Here is a 13,696-nt window from a genome sequence, read left to right as displayed (position 1 = left end):
TAATAGTTTTCAATGAAGGCTTCCCGGGGTTTAAAACAAATGTACATACAGAACTAAAGGTAGTTGTTGAAAAGCCTTATGATGATCTAATATACCAGAACATGGCTGTTTTATAGTGTTCGCAAAGGACTTTTCCAGGGCAGCATATTCCATTTAACTGATTTTATTTGTGAACAAGACAGAAGAACTGAACTCCACCCGGCTCTGTGGGTTTGAGTTAATGAAATATTGTATGAATCAGCATCATTAAATCGTGCAAAGCAGTACTGCGGCTTCCTCACCCTTAATTTACCATTTGAGCTGGGTGGGCCACTCTGCCAACAGGAGATGCCTTCAAAGCTGAAATGTGTATTTTTTTTCTTAATGTTCAGGGCAAAAAGTGGACTACAATAAAACATGAAAACTAGACAATTATGTGTTTTGAAAACAGATGTGAAAACCTAACGTTGGAAAAGGTTAAGTTATTGAGTTGCACTCGTTCATGTTGACGATAATGTTTTCGTATTTTAGAGCTGAAACTGATAGTTACTTTCATTATTGATTAACTTTAAGTGATTAATTGTTTGATTCATAAAATGTGAAAATAGTGGAACAATGTCCCTCGTAATTTTATTTTCCAGAGCTCAAGTTGGTGTTTTTGTTTTTTTTTGGGTTTTTTTTCTGACCCACAGTTCAAAACCCAAAGGTGTTCAATTTACTATCATACAAGACTGAGAAAGCAGGCAAACATTCACAAATAAGAAGGTGGAAACTTTGCGGCAATTGTTCAATTGTCAAAACTATTCGCCATTGATTTTCTTTCGATCAAGTAATAGTTTCCGCTCCACTGGAAACCCACTTTGATGTTGATCTATTCTGTTTTTTGTGTGTGTGTGTGTGTGTGTATTTTTTGTTAAAACATTTTTGGTAAATCCTAAACTCAACAAAAGTCTGTTCATCCGTCTGTGCACTCTGCAGGGTATCTATTAGCAGACGACCCTCAGGGGGAAACTCCGCTGATCCCCTCAGAGGTGATGGAGTTCTCCATCAAACACTCGACGGAGGTGGACATCAACACGACGCTGCAGATCCTGGGCTCACCGGGAGAGAAGGCCTCGTCCATACCGGGCTGCAACCGCACAGACTCGGTCATCAGGTGAGATGAAAATTAGACTGAAGGCTGTTTCTGTCCTGTCAAAGTTTGATATTATTTTTGGAATTATTACGGTTCCAGCTTGCTTGTTTTTCCGCTGCTGCCGAACAGTAAGAAGGTTCACTTAAGAAAGGAGTTAGTCACCATATTTGTAAGATGCGCGTGCTATTGTTTTGTCTTCGGATAGTCCAGACTCTTTGGCAGAACTGCTGGTATAACAATCACACCACAAGGTCAGCTCAGCAGCCCTTCTGGAGCCTTCAGTTGTATCACACCATCTTCCTTAGCAGATGGAGTTCCCCATTTTTCATGGAATGTTCAAATGACCGTTTTGTGATCATTGCTGTCACTTTAACTTTTGCTTCCAAGGTTAAGAATGTACTCTGAGGCTCATCTTGGTCACAGCTGTTTAGAAAGAGTGTCTAACCAGGTCACTTCGGATGTGACCTGAATATTAAATATTGAATATTTTTGGCACTCAGAACCAAATGGGTTTACAAACATTTAGTGTCCTCCAGAAACGTCAAATTTCAAAAGTTTGAAACTGAATTGAGAATAAAGCTTTCATTCTTTTACTTTTTTGTCATTTCAAGACCTATGAGCATGGACTATGCTTTTTTTTTTTTTTTTTTTTACATTGTGCCAAAAAAAAAAAGTTTTGTATGTTTGTTGTCACTACAATTTGCATTTCTGGCAGTTAGATGATTTTTCTGGTTACATTAGGACTCAGGAGCTTGTAAGTAATGTGTTTATCCATTGTAGGGGTTTTAAGGCTTTGTAAGGAGTGAGACTACTTAAAGGTTTTTTAGACCTGACTCTCACTGGCATCCAGCATAGAGAGATGGAAGGCTGACAGCTCGAATCTCCAAACTAAATAAGAGAGTATGTGTAGGTAGGATGAAAAAGGAATTTGAGCTTCACTTGCCCTAACGCAAATAGCTGCCCTCTCCAAAACCAGCATAAGACTGTGGTTGAAGTGTGAAGGCCTCATGTTTGGACTTGTGCAACAGAAGAAATGTTAAGCAAAGCATCTGTGGAAAACAGTTTGCAGCGCAGGATACTTCACAATCCCGCTGAATCAAGGACTAGACAGACTGCAGTCAGATCGTGTAGATTGTTGTAATGGATGCGGTGGCCCTTCCTCGTGTCCAGCAGCGCTCGGATGTTGTGGCAGTTTGTCTCACTTGACCAGCCAGACCCCCATAAGACTCGCCCAGAATAGACTTTCTCACCGTCCGAGGCGATTGGGCTGCCAAGCATACGCACACACGCACACGTGATCACAATACGGCTTAAGAAAACTGTCACTGCTATTGCAAGACCTCACTTACACATAGAACGTGTAAGGATGAGACACATGGAGGACTGTCCTACGACAGTCTAACCTCACAGGGACCGAAAATAAAAGTGGATTCAGGCACTCAAAAACTTCAAGTAGGGCCATAAATAGTGACTATTTTCGTTACTGATCAATCTCTCTGTTATTTTCTATGATGAATATATCAATCGTTTATTTATGAAATGACAGAAAATAGGGGAAAATGCCCATCACAGCTTCTCAGAGACGAAGCTTGACCCCCTGAGATCATGTATTTTATCTGAGAAATGTTCCCAAACTCATAGATATTTAATTTACAATCATACAAAAACAGAGAAGAGTGGTAAATCCTCTCATTTGAGCTGCCTGAGCTAGAGAATGTTCATGGTTTCACATGTTATTTAAACGATTAGAATTGTGGTAGATTTTTACAGATTTTCTGTTGATTCAAAATGAGACGGACCATTTTGACCTGTGTTAATGCATTTGGTGTAGAAATGGGGATCCAGCCTCTGAAGAAACTGACACTTGACTTCAGTTAAGCATCTGACAGAAAAGTATTCGACAGTTTTGATAATCCTTAAATCATCAATTCCCTTTATCAATATGGATTACTTGTAATGTTTTCGTCAGTTAAATAACTTTCAGGTTTTTTTTACTCTTGGTCGGACAAAACAAGCAGTCTGAAGACTTGTTTTGAACACCTTGTGCTCCAGAAGCCACCCCGCCGTCATTTCCATTATAACCTGATAAACAAGAAAGGTGCCAGGTGAGCTGCGGGTTGAATTCAGAGTCCGCATTTCCATTTCCAAACACAGTTTCAGCCATCAGCATGAAAATGGACCTGGTTTTTCCGTTACAGTTGGAAAATCTTGACAAGATTTTCTACAGCGCTAGAGCACAAAATGACGATAATGTATCCGCAGGGGGGGCAGAAGGAGTTGTTGATCAATAAAAATTATTGAACGATTACTTCTCCGGGGGCTGAGATTCCTGACTTTCAAAATTCATATTCAGCCAGCACTCGCTGCTGGAAAAATGTGTTTATGATGACACCCTCTATTGTTGCTGCATTGCACTGTGGTTTCTTTCTGCTACTGTTGGATTAGAAATTGTTCTCTTACACAATAGATTTCTCCCTGTGTGGTTGTTGAACATCAGAACAAAATGACGGCTCTAAAAATACACCAGATATTAAAACAGACCTCGGGATGCAAAGCGTATCTCGAGTTGCTGTTATCAGAGATTTGTTTTTTGACGGTTAATTATGCAGCCCGACAGTATGCGGCTGTGGTGTTAGAAACCTTGTGCGGTTCAGGGCTGTTGGCAGTCACACTGGATGCTTCTTTGTTTGAAGGCAATCATTTATGTGCGTGTTTGCAGGCATGTGTGTATGTGTGTGTGTACAGTTAATCACAGTGACGACAATAGACGGTCACAGCAGCCGGTGATATTGTCTGTTGAAGGTCATTGAGCGCCTGTTTTTTGTAGATTGTTCATTATGTAGGGGAGTGTGTGTGTGTGTGTGTGTGTGTGTGTGTGTGTGTGTGTGTGTGTGTGTGTGTGTGTGTGTGTGTGTGTGTGTGTGTGTGTGTGTGTGTGTGTGTGTGCGCGTGTGTGTGTGTGTGTGTGTGAGGTGATGACAGCAATGACAGAGGATTGCAGAGACGAGTGGCTGATGGCATCAGGTTTCCTAATAGAGAGCGGCCGACCCCGGCCCCGTAAATGTCAACGTGGTTTTGTTTTCTGCAAACAATGTGAAACTGTGCACTGTCCTCGATGAAGGGGGGGCGGACCCATAAGCTCCTTTGAGCCCTCTGTCTCTCTGTCCTTTTATATACTGTGTGTGTGTGTGTGTGTGTGTGTGTGTGTGTGTGTGTGTGTGTGTGTGGACTTGACTTTGTGAAGCCCACTCTTTCACACACACACACGCACACAAAGGGCAGCAGAATGATGGCTTTGTACTGAAGTTTGATCATTTTGTTGTAGGCCGTGACTTGAAATCAATATCACAATTAACTGTCAACATTTCCCGCCCCAACAATAAATGAAACCATCTCGTGTTAATTACTCAGGAGAGTCTCGCTCTTACAGTGCACCGCCGATTAATTCTTCATTTTGTTCTCTTTTGTCTGGACTAAACCCAAAGTGTCACCACACAACCGACATGGCATCATCATTTTGGAGACGCTCCTCCTCGTTTGCACTTCGGCTTCCAGCTGCGGTTTCTCCGGATTTCGGATTCAGACATCACTCACATTCACCCAAGGCTGTGATTACATGCTGTGGAGTCCAAACAACCTATATGCAATGATATTCAGAAACTGGCACCCAGCAGGAAAGAAGTGCAGTGTGGGGGGGAAAAGAAAAAAACAAAACGTGAGATGTCAGTAACACGTGGGAAGAAGACTTGGGCACAAAACTCACTCCTGATAAATGGCAACCACAAGGACTTTTGTAACAGGTGCAAGCTCTTAACTTGTTCCCATTCAAACCCCCCCCCCCCGGTTAGGAGTTGTAAGTTTTTTTTTGTTTTTTGTTTTTTTTTTACCTGTAAATGTTAAAAAATTATAAGTAAAATTTTCCAAGAAAAAAACAGTGTATTGAAAAGAACCCTTCTAAGATCTTTCATGAAAAGCTGAGCTCGCTTTGTCATTGCTAGTTTTCATTTTCAGTCAAGCATTGAACGTGTTGGTAAAACGTGCCGCGGCGGGTCTAGTCTGCCTCCTAAAGAACGCAGTCTAAAAAGGGACATGATTATGACGCGCGATCACACGTCTGTCAGCACGTGCATAGTTTTGGGCTGCTATCGGACGATTCACACACAACGGAATTTACATGAAGCGATCCCTTGCAGCCACACTGACTATAAATTAACTCTGCTCTGCATCCTTTGCATCGTGATGCATGCTGCATATGTTCTTGTCTCTCTGCTGAGCTCCGTGTCTTGTCATGACCTGGTTTGTATCATTTAATCTGTTTCTGTGTGAATTTCTTCCTTTATTCGACCCTCTCTTCCGGACTGCCATCCCCCCTGTTCTCGTGCCCTTTTTATTCCATGTTTACACATGATGTGTCAAAAACATTGTGACCGCTGACAGATGAAGCGAATAACGTTGGTTATCTTGTAACAAACAAACGTAACATTATGACCAGACGACTGGGTCTGAGTATCTCCAGAACGGGGCTTGTCGGAGGGACAAACCATGAACCAGTGTTCAGGGTGTTGGGGGATGTGTTGGCACAGGTCTGGTCTGCAGGGACTCAGTCTTGCAACTTACAGGACTCGAAGGAGCTGACGCTAACGTCTTGGTGTCGGATACCGCAGGAAAACTTCAGAGGTGTTGTAGAGTCCGTGCCTCAGTGGGTCAGATATGTTTTGGGGGCACATGAAGGGCCAACAGCGTATTAGGTAGGGGAGGTCATAATGTTTTGGCTCATCTGTGTATAGCATGAACCCAGGCCAAATAGCCTATATTGTCCAAGCTAATTTGCAATACCCAGCCCTAGCTGGGCCTTTAAAATATGTAAAGCTCAGAAATAAAATATATACATTACAGCACAAAAACCCCAAAACTCAACAACAAAAATAAATACAAAACAGACCAAAACACAAACATTTTACAGTCAATGATACAATACAATGAAAACCACCAGATCATTCATGCCCACATGACTCACTACAGGGACTTCAAATCCAACCACTCTCGCTGTTATATTCTTCCGTCTCAGGTTGCTGTCAGCGGTGCTGCGGACGTCAGAGGTGGAGTCCAGGGCGTCGAGAGCGAGCCTGACAGAGCTGCTGAGCCCGCAGATGGGAAAGGACATCGTGTGGTTCCTTAGACGCTGGGCCAAGACGTACCTGTTGGTGGACGAGAAGCTCTACGAGCAGGTATGAGGCCTTCTGCCCCCTCTAATGGCCCCCATGGCTCCATACGTGACCTCGGCGCTCGCTCACACAGGGGTTTCACACTCAGCGCCTGCAAACCTCTGTGTTTCCTTGGCACACATTAGCAATAAACCAGATGTTTCTCCTCAATCTGCCTCACCTTTTTTTTTTTTTTTTTCCCTCCTTTCTCTCCTCAGATCAGCATGCCCCTGAGCACAGCGTTTGGGGCGGACACAGAGGGGGCCCAGTGGATTGTGGGATATCTTCTGGAGAAGGTGATCAACAACCTGTCCGTGTGGAGCTCAGAGGCTGAGTTGGCCAACGACACGGTGGAGCTGCTGGTGACGCTGGTGGAGAAGAGGGAGAGGTGAGGACAGCGGTGTAGAGCCGCAACAATTAGTCGATGAATGAAACTGTTTTTATAATCATTTATTCGTTGTGATTAATATTTCACACACAAAAAAAGCCACAATTTTCTGGTTCCAGCTACTATGCGAATATTTTCTGGTTTCATCAGTCCTTTATAATTGTGAAATGAATATTTTTGGGTTCTGGACTGTTGGTCGGACATAACGAGACATTAGAAGATGTCACCTTTGTCACCGACACTAGAAAATTGTGATTAGCCTTTGACATTTTATAGCAAACAATTAATCTGTCAACTGAGAAAATAATCAACTGATTCATCGATAGTGAGAGTAAATCCTTAGTTGTGGCCCTTCAGTGGCATTTGGTTGGCTAGAGAAGCCACAGGACAGCAGTTTATGACAGACAGGGTTTCAGGATGATTACTGTAATGAAGCATGTATTAAAGTGGTACTCCAATGATTTAGCGTTGCACTTCGATAAAGCTGGGGGACTCAGAAGAGACAGATTTAAAACGAATGGTCAAAATTGATGCCTCAGAGGCCGAGATATTCCAACTCCAAAGAGCCAAGCACCAAAATAGCTTGACGCTACTTTTCCCGTAATGCAACCAATAATTTTAGGGTGAATGAAAATGCACTTTATTAAATTATGGATTAGCTTGTGAAAGGTTTTTGAGAGCGTTCAGAACATTTTGAGAAAAAACATCTTTACTTTCAGTCAAAATTAAAACATGGAAATCAGCCAACTTGGGTTAAGAGAGTTTTCACAGGACAGCAGCAATGTGTAGCTTAGGGTGATGATTTTCTTTAATCGGGCATTACTCCGTTAAAAGTGGTCATGGTGAAAAAGGTTTGGAAGCGCTGCTCTGAGGCCTTTTGGGTAAGATCATCTGTTTGTAAGTACAGATGTTTTTGCAGAGTAACTACATCAAACAAACCACAGGCTCTTAACAGACACTCTGCCTCCCCGTCTGTCCGTTAAGGGCGAACATCGTGGTGCAGTGTGAGAGCTGGTGGAACCTGGCGAAGCAGTTTGCCAGCCGCAGTCCGCCTCTCCACCTGCTGTCCAGCTCCGTGCAGAGGTCTCTGATGAAGGCTCTGGTCCTCGGAGGCTTCGCACACATGGACTCTGACACCAAACAGCAATACTGGGCCGAGGTAACGTGTGTGTGTGTGTGTGTGTAGGTGTACAGTGAAGAATAAGTGCTGAAATGATTGGTCAATTAATCAAATAGACAAATAATGAATAAAAAATGCCAAACTCTCTCTGATTCCAGCTCTTCAAATGTGAGAATATGATGCTTTTCTCAGTTTTTAATCATTTTTTTTTATCATTGCAAGTTTCAGCTGTACGAAAAGGCAATTTGAAGATGTCAGCTTGGGCTGTGTAAAATTATGATGGTCAGTTTTCACTAATTTATGACATTTTGCAGACCAAACAATTAATCACAAAAGTTGGGGGCGGGGGGGACCAAACAACAAAAACTCTGAAATTACTGTCACAGTCCCATGATAAATATATCTATAAATGATTAAAGTAAATGAGACAGTAAGTACTCATAAACTTTGTATGCTTCTTTTCAAGTCTAAAATACCTAATCCAGAAAAATATGCCCCAACAGTTATGAGCTTTGGAAAGCAGACAAGGGGGAAGCATCTTCCTAAAACGTTCCGGCAAACATAAGGCCTGTAAATGACATTAAATTCTATAAACAGAGCAGAAGAATTACAAGAACAAAATGTGTAAATTTAGGTTTTCCAAAAAATAAGATTTTCCAGGTAGTTTTTTTTTTTTTCTCTAGCTGTGCTTAAAAGACTATTTCGGTTTATTATGATGTGTGTCTTACAGTTTGAGTTTTGGAAAGGTTTTCACTCACCAAGTTAATTGCTGGGATCTGATCATGCAGTGAAGTTTTTTCTGAAGTCGGAGAAAACAAGAAAAGAGCGGTCAGACAGGTTATAAACGAACCAGGTTAGCCAACTCGTAGAGATAAACTAAAGGAAAACAGAGGGCAACGGTAAAATTTGTGCTCAAACTCTCTGTTTTTGTACAAAATTTCTGGTTCAACTTTGGATGCGGTCGATAATATTCCCCCGCCGAGTCTTTCTCATGTGTACAACATGATCCTTGTCTTGATCCTGGAGGCCTTTGTCTTAATAGGCGGACAGTAGTAGATGGGAGTGCAAAGCCACAGTGACTCCAGAGTAATTATGGGGGGGTGTGTATGAGTGAGACAGCAGCTGTTGAATCATACAGCTGCTCTGTCTGAACTCGGTCCTAACTGTTGGAGGAGGAACAGCAGAGATCAAACACTCCTTTGTTACATCTCTACATTGCTGCTCTCTCCTCTCATGAGCCCAGAAATCACTTTTATGCCAAAATACTCAAGTAAGTCAGGTTTGGTTTGACACATTTGTCCTAACTGAGTTCACATAAATCAGTTTAAGGATAACACCAGTCATAGGCTGCCACTGATTTAAAACTGACTTTAAAATATTTAAAAGCTGCTTGTTCCCCATTTACTTCATCTTCAACTTATATTTGAATTATCTTGGGCCGTCAAAGAAAAGTGTCCCAATCTTCTGAAAAATATGAAGTTACTTGAACTTTCTGACTGAGTGAAGATAGTCACTGAAAAGTCTAGAGGCTACTGCAAAATGTTTGAAGCTACGTCTCCGTGTTCCTCTCCATCCAGGTGCTTCACCCTCTTCAGCAGCGTTTCCTCAACCTCATAAACCAGGAGAACTTCGCTCAGATCAGCCAGGAAGAAGCCGTGAAACAGGAAATCGTCGCCACGTTAGAGGCGCTGTGCGGCATCGCAGAGGCGACGCAGATAGACAACGTGGCCTCGCTCTTCTCTTTCCTCATGGACTTCTTGTCCAGCTGCATCGGCCTCATGGAGGTAAGAGCAGGGGGGGGGCGGGGGTCAAAGTGGGTCATACAGTAATAAGAGTCGACTGAACTGAATTATTTACGAGGACTGATCTGATTTGACACAAAGCATATAACACAAAAGACAAGCCAACAAAACTCCCTTTACAGTTGAAAGGAGTCTTAAAATATCTTTACAGTCTTGACTGAAATTACGACGACGGAGGACGACTTAAAACAATGGTCAGTGTGTATTTGTTTGTGATTGTGGACTCTGTTTTTGTTGCGCAGGTTTACAGCAACACGCCCGAAACAATCAACCTCATTATCGAGGTTTTTGTGGAAGTGGCTCACAAGCAGATCTGCTACCTGGGCGAGGTGAGTGATGCATCCTAAATGTACGTCCACCGTTTCACCGCGGGAAATATTTTTCAGATCGTGTTTGTCTACCTGAGCGGAGCAGCTGGTACTATACGCATAGCTGTGTGCGCGGGGCGCAGACACAAAGCTGCCACTGTTTTTCACCCGTACGCTGTTCTGCCACATGCTTCCGGGTGTTTTGACAACAGTTGTGCGTCGGCCCTCTTTTTACCTCTCATCAGGGACAGTTTATTATTTATCAAGAAGCACATACTCAGATATTAGTCCCAGTGACGACACTGAAATTAAAAATATCTTTGATTTTGCCTCAGTACAAAAATGATTGATGAAACATTTGCACAAAAGAATTGTGATCTGTAGTCTTTTTCACTTGGTTAGTCATCTGATGCAGGGAAACAGAATGGGGGATCGAAAATGATCCTGTCCTGTCTGTACAAGTAACATCATTAATAATAACTAATAATAATACAATACCCATTGTTTTTTTGTTTGATTGTTTTCTAAAACCATGGCATGCACTCGAGGCCTTAGATGATTCTTTTCCGTTGGAACTATGGTAGAAAACTGTTTACCACTTCAAAAGAAGCTTAAAGGTGAAGTCCCCAGGTGTTACGCATCAGGATCTGTTTTAATAGTCCTGAGGGGTATTACTCGGTCTGCTGAACGGTTGTATGTCTTCTGCGGGAGCCTGAAAGAAATTACTCAAGTGACATGATTTGCGTCGTCTCAGCTGGGCTTGGAGACTGCGAGTTTGAGACGGAAAGCCTGTGTCACAAAGTGTGGACGTGAGATTTGAAAGACGGGCAGTTAACCAGGCGGCACGGGTCTAAAGAAAAGGGGCTTTCACACTGTCTTATGGGAAATGTAGGATCCCCTGTATATGGAGCTTGACCCCGACCAGAGACTATAAATCAGGATATCTTTCCCTCCGCTGCTTCGATTTTGACAGTTATTTCTATTTATTTTTTTATTTCTGTCTCCTGCTGGTCGACAACTTTATGAAAGTAAAATGCTAACCTTCTGGAGTACACTTTTAAACCACTATTTCACACTAACACGCTCCTGTGAATGAACACCTGAATCTGCAGCCCCCCCTCGGCTTGACGGAGCTTTGTAGCGAGTCTCATCTCATTGTTTAGCTGTCGGCCCACAGCTTACGCGTTCTGGTTGCCTCTCGCCGCTCTCATCGCGCCCGTTTTCGCCAACGCAGGCGGCTGCTTTCGGGAGTTTTCCTTCAGGAGGTGGCAGAAACCAGAAACAGAGCCAAAAGTAGGAGAAAATAGAGCGAATATCGGATTTAATTTCTCCAGGTGGCCAAAACGTGAAACGATTGACAAGGACACTGCATTTACATAAGCAACTGTTTGCTAACAAGTTGATGTGTTCACAGCTGGTTTCCACTGCCTCCAGGTGGCCAAAAAAAACAAAACGTTATTTTAGGTTCAAACAAATCAGAAGAGCCTGGCATTTTTTGGTGCCAGAAGTACTTAGCCTTAACAATTAGAAGTTGATTTAAAAAAAGTTGTGATATTTCATGGCAATCTTCAGGTTTTAAGTTCATGAAACCGTGCGAGACATTGACCGGGACACTACGCTTCCTCCTCTCCTCGTTCAGACTAAGTCCATGAAGCTGTACGAGGCGTGTCTGACGTTGCTGCAAGTCTACTCCAAAAACAACCAGAGCAGGAAGCGAAGCGACGCCACAGCCGAGGAGGACCAGTACCAGGACCTGCTGCTCATCATGGAGCTCCTCACCAACCTGCTGTCCAAAGAGTTCATCGACTTCAGCGACACGGGTGGGTTGGCCCGAGGTTTTCTGTCTTTAGATATCAATTAAGAGGAGAAATCCACACCCACCGAGGGTAGACGACTTCTACCTATCGTTGTTTGTGTTCTCATTCACTTGCAGTTTGAAAATAATTCAATCTCTGTGTGTTTTTTAGACGAGGTGTTTCGAAACCAAGACCAGGGAACGCCAGCTTCCAATAGGACAGTATCAGCAGCAGATGTGGTTCTTTATGGCGTCAATATTGTTCTTCCACTCATGTCTCAGGACCTGCTCAAGGTAAAACCAAACAACATGGATTTTATTTTATTTTTTTCGAGTGTTTAATCCAGGGCCCAGGTTTGACATGTCCTCTGCTTTGAAAAGCTAAATCTGTCGCGTGCGCTCGCACTGATCCCGTCTTCGTTGTTTTCCAGTTCCCCTCTCTGTGTAACCAGTACTACAAGCTCATCACCTTCATCTGTGAGATCTTCCCAGAAAAGATCCCACAGCTGCCGGAGGACCTCTTCAAGAGCCTCATGTTCTCCCTGGAGCTGGGAATGACCTCGTATCTTCCAGCTATCTGTGTTGTTGTTGTTACTCTTGTTTTGTGGCTGGATATCGAGCCTTTTTCTTCTTTACCGGCCAAAATATGTCCTTACACAGTTGCAACTAAAAAGAATTGTACTTTTTTTTTTCTCCTGTCTCTGATCAGACAGTTTCCAATTTATATCATAATTTTGCCAATTTTGGACCATTTTATTTTGACAAAGATCCTCTGCTGCTGCGTGTTTAGAGAAAATTGGCTTCTTTTGTTAAATGGAAAAAGGGATTTTGTAGAGAAAAACTACTATTCTCCATAGTAAAGGGCTGAAAAAGTGTTGCTTTGGTCTCTCTACTGAAACTCGGGTATTGTATCGCATTAGTATAAAAACATTTTCTCTCTTTTCAAGTAAACATTCTTTCCAAGTCACCGTGTTCAACCACCATTTGACATAAATCTCACATTATTTTTGGATTGGTTAGAAAACAGAAAAGAGTATTTAGTACAGACTCTTGCATCAAACAAGATATTGGACAATGCAAAATTTGCTGGTACATAGGACCCAAAACTATCATCCGAGACAGACAGAGTCTTGTTTACCACAAGGTGTGGAAAGGTGAATTTTGACAAAGATATCTCTCTAGCCCAAGTCTCAAAGTGAGGCTCCACCAGAAAAGAGAATCACATCCCGATGTCAAGTGACATACATTGCCTCCTGCTCCCATCTGGAGCCGTCGATGTGCCTGGCGCAGCTGCAGAGTTTCTCATGCTGGTTGTTTTTTTTAAAAAAAAAGAAAGGAGAAAAAAAAAAGCCTTTTTTTTAATTTTTTTTATTGTTTTTGGAATGTTTCTGCTCCTTAACGTCTGTTTTCAGGATGAGTTCAGAGATCAGCCAGCTGTGTTTGGAGGCTTTGTCTCCTCTGGCTGAACAGTGCGCCAAAAACCAGGAGAAAGACACGCCCCTCTTCATCGCCACCCGTCACTTCCTCAAGGTATACAACAACGCCATGCATCATTATGGCGTACCGCACATAGTGACACAAACAATACGTACTAAACACATCAGACTTAGGAAAAAAAAAAAGTCACATTTGAGCAGATGAGATTTGTAAGCACATTTTACCCTGAAAAAACAACAGTTAACTAAAGACGACTTGATGCGGACAAATAAATCCAAGCTACAACAGAGTGAACTTCATAAATGACAAAGGAAATAAAATTCACTGACGCGCTCTCGTCTTAAAGGAGCAGTTTGTCCTTGAAAGTTTGAGACACGACCTCGTATCATAAACCTTCAGAACTTTCTTTCCAAGACGTCAGTGCGCCCCGCCACGAAATGGTCCCCCTGAAAAGGACAGGATGTCAGGTTTACACTTTGGTTTCTGCACGGATAAAACACGTGAGATGGAGCCCGGTAGCTGGACAGC

The 13,696-nt window shown here is 42.6% G+C and overlaps 1 protein-coding gene across 1 annotated transcript in view; it reads left to right on the top strand.

Moving 5' to 3' along the window:
* Nucleotides 1-13,696, top strand: part of xpo4 (exportin 4) — a 64,780-nt gene that overhangs the window by 47,448 nt on the left and 3,636 nt on the right. The window contains exons 13-22 of the mRNA XM_040148063.1: nucleotides 958-1,135; nucleotides 6,183-6,342; nucleotides 6,537-6,706; nucleotides 7,691-7,865; nucleotides 9,404-9,610; nucleotides 9,871-9,957; nucleotides 11,576-11,756; nucleotides 11,904-12,025; nucleotides 12,163-12,293; nucleotides 13,144-13,261. Coding sequence (XP_040003997.1) covers nucleotides 958-1,135; nucleotides 6,183-6,342; nucleotides 6,537-6,706; nucleotides 7,691-7,865; nucleotides 9,404-9,610; nucleotides 9,871-9,957; nucleotides 11,576-11,756; nucleotides 11,904-12,025; nucleotides 12,163-12,293; nucleotides 13,144-13,261 — 1,529 coding nt within the window. The remainder of the gene's footprint in view (nucleotides 1-957; nucleotides 1,136-6,182; nucleotides 6,343-6,536; nucleotides 6,707-7,690; nucleotides 7,866-9,403; nucleotides 9,611-9,870; nucleotides 9,958-11,575; nucleotides 11,757-11,903; nucleotides 12,026-12,162; nucleotides 12,294-13,143; nucleotides 13,262-13,696) is intronic.

Source organism: Xiphias gladius, chromosome 16 (assembly GCF_016859285.1).
Source record: "Xiphias gladius isolate SHS-SW01 ecotype Sanya breed wild chromosome 16, ASM1685928v1, whole genome shotgun sequence".
NCBI lineage: Eukaryota > Metazoa > Chordata > Actinopteri > Istiophoriformes > Xiphiidae > Xiphias > Xiphias gladius.
This window is presented reverse-complemented; position numbering and strand designations above follow the sequence as displayed.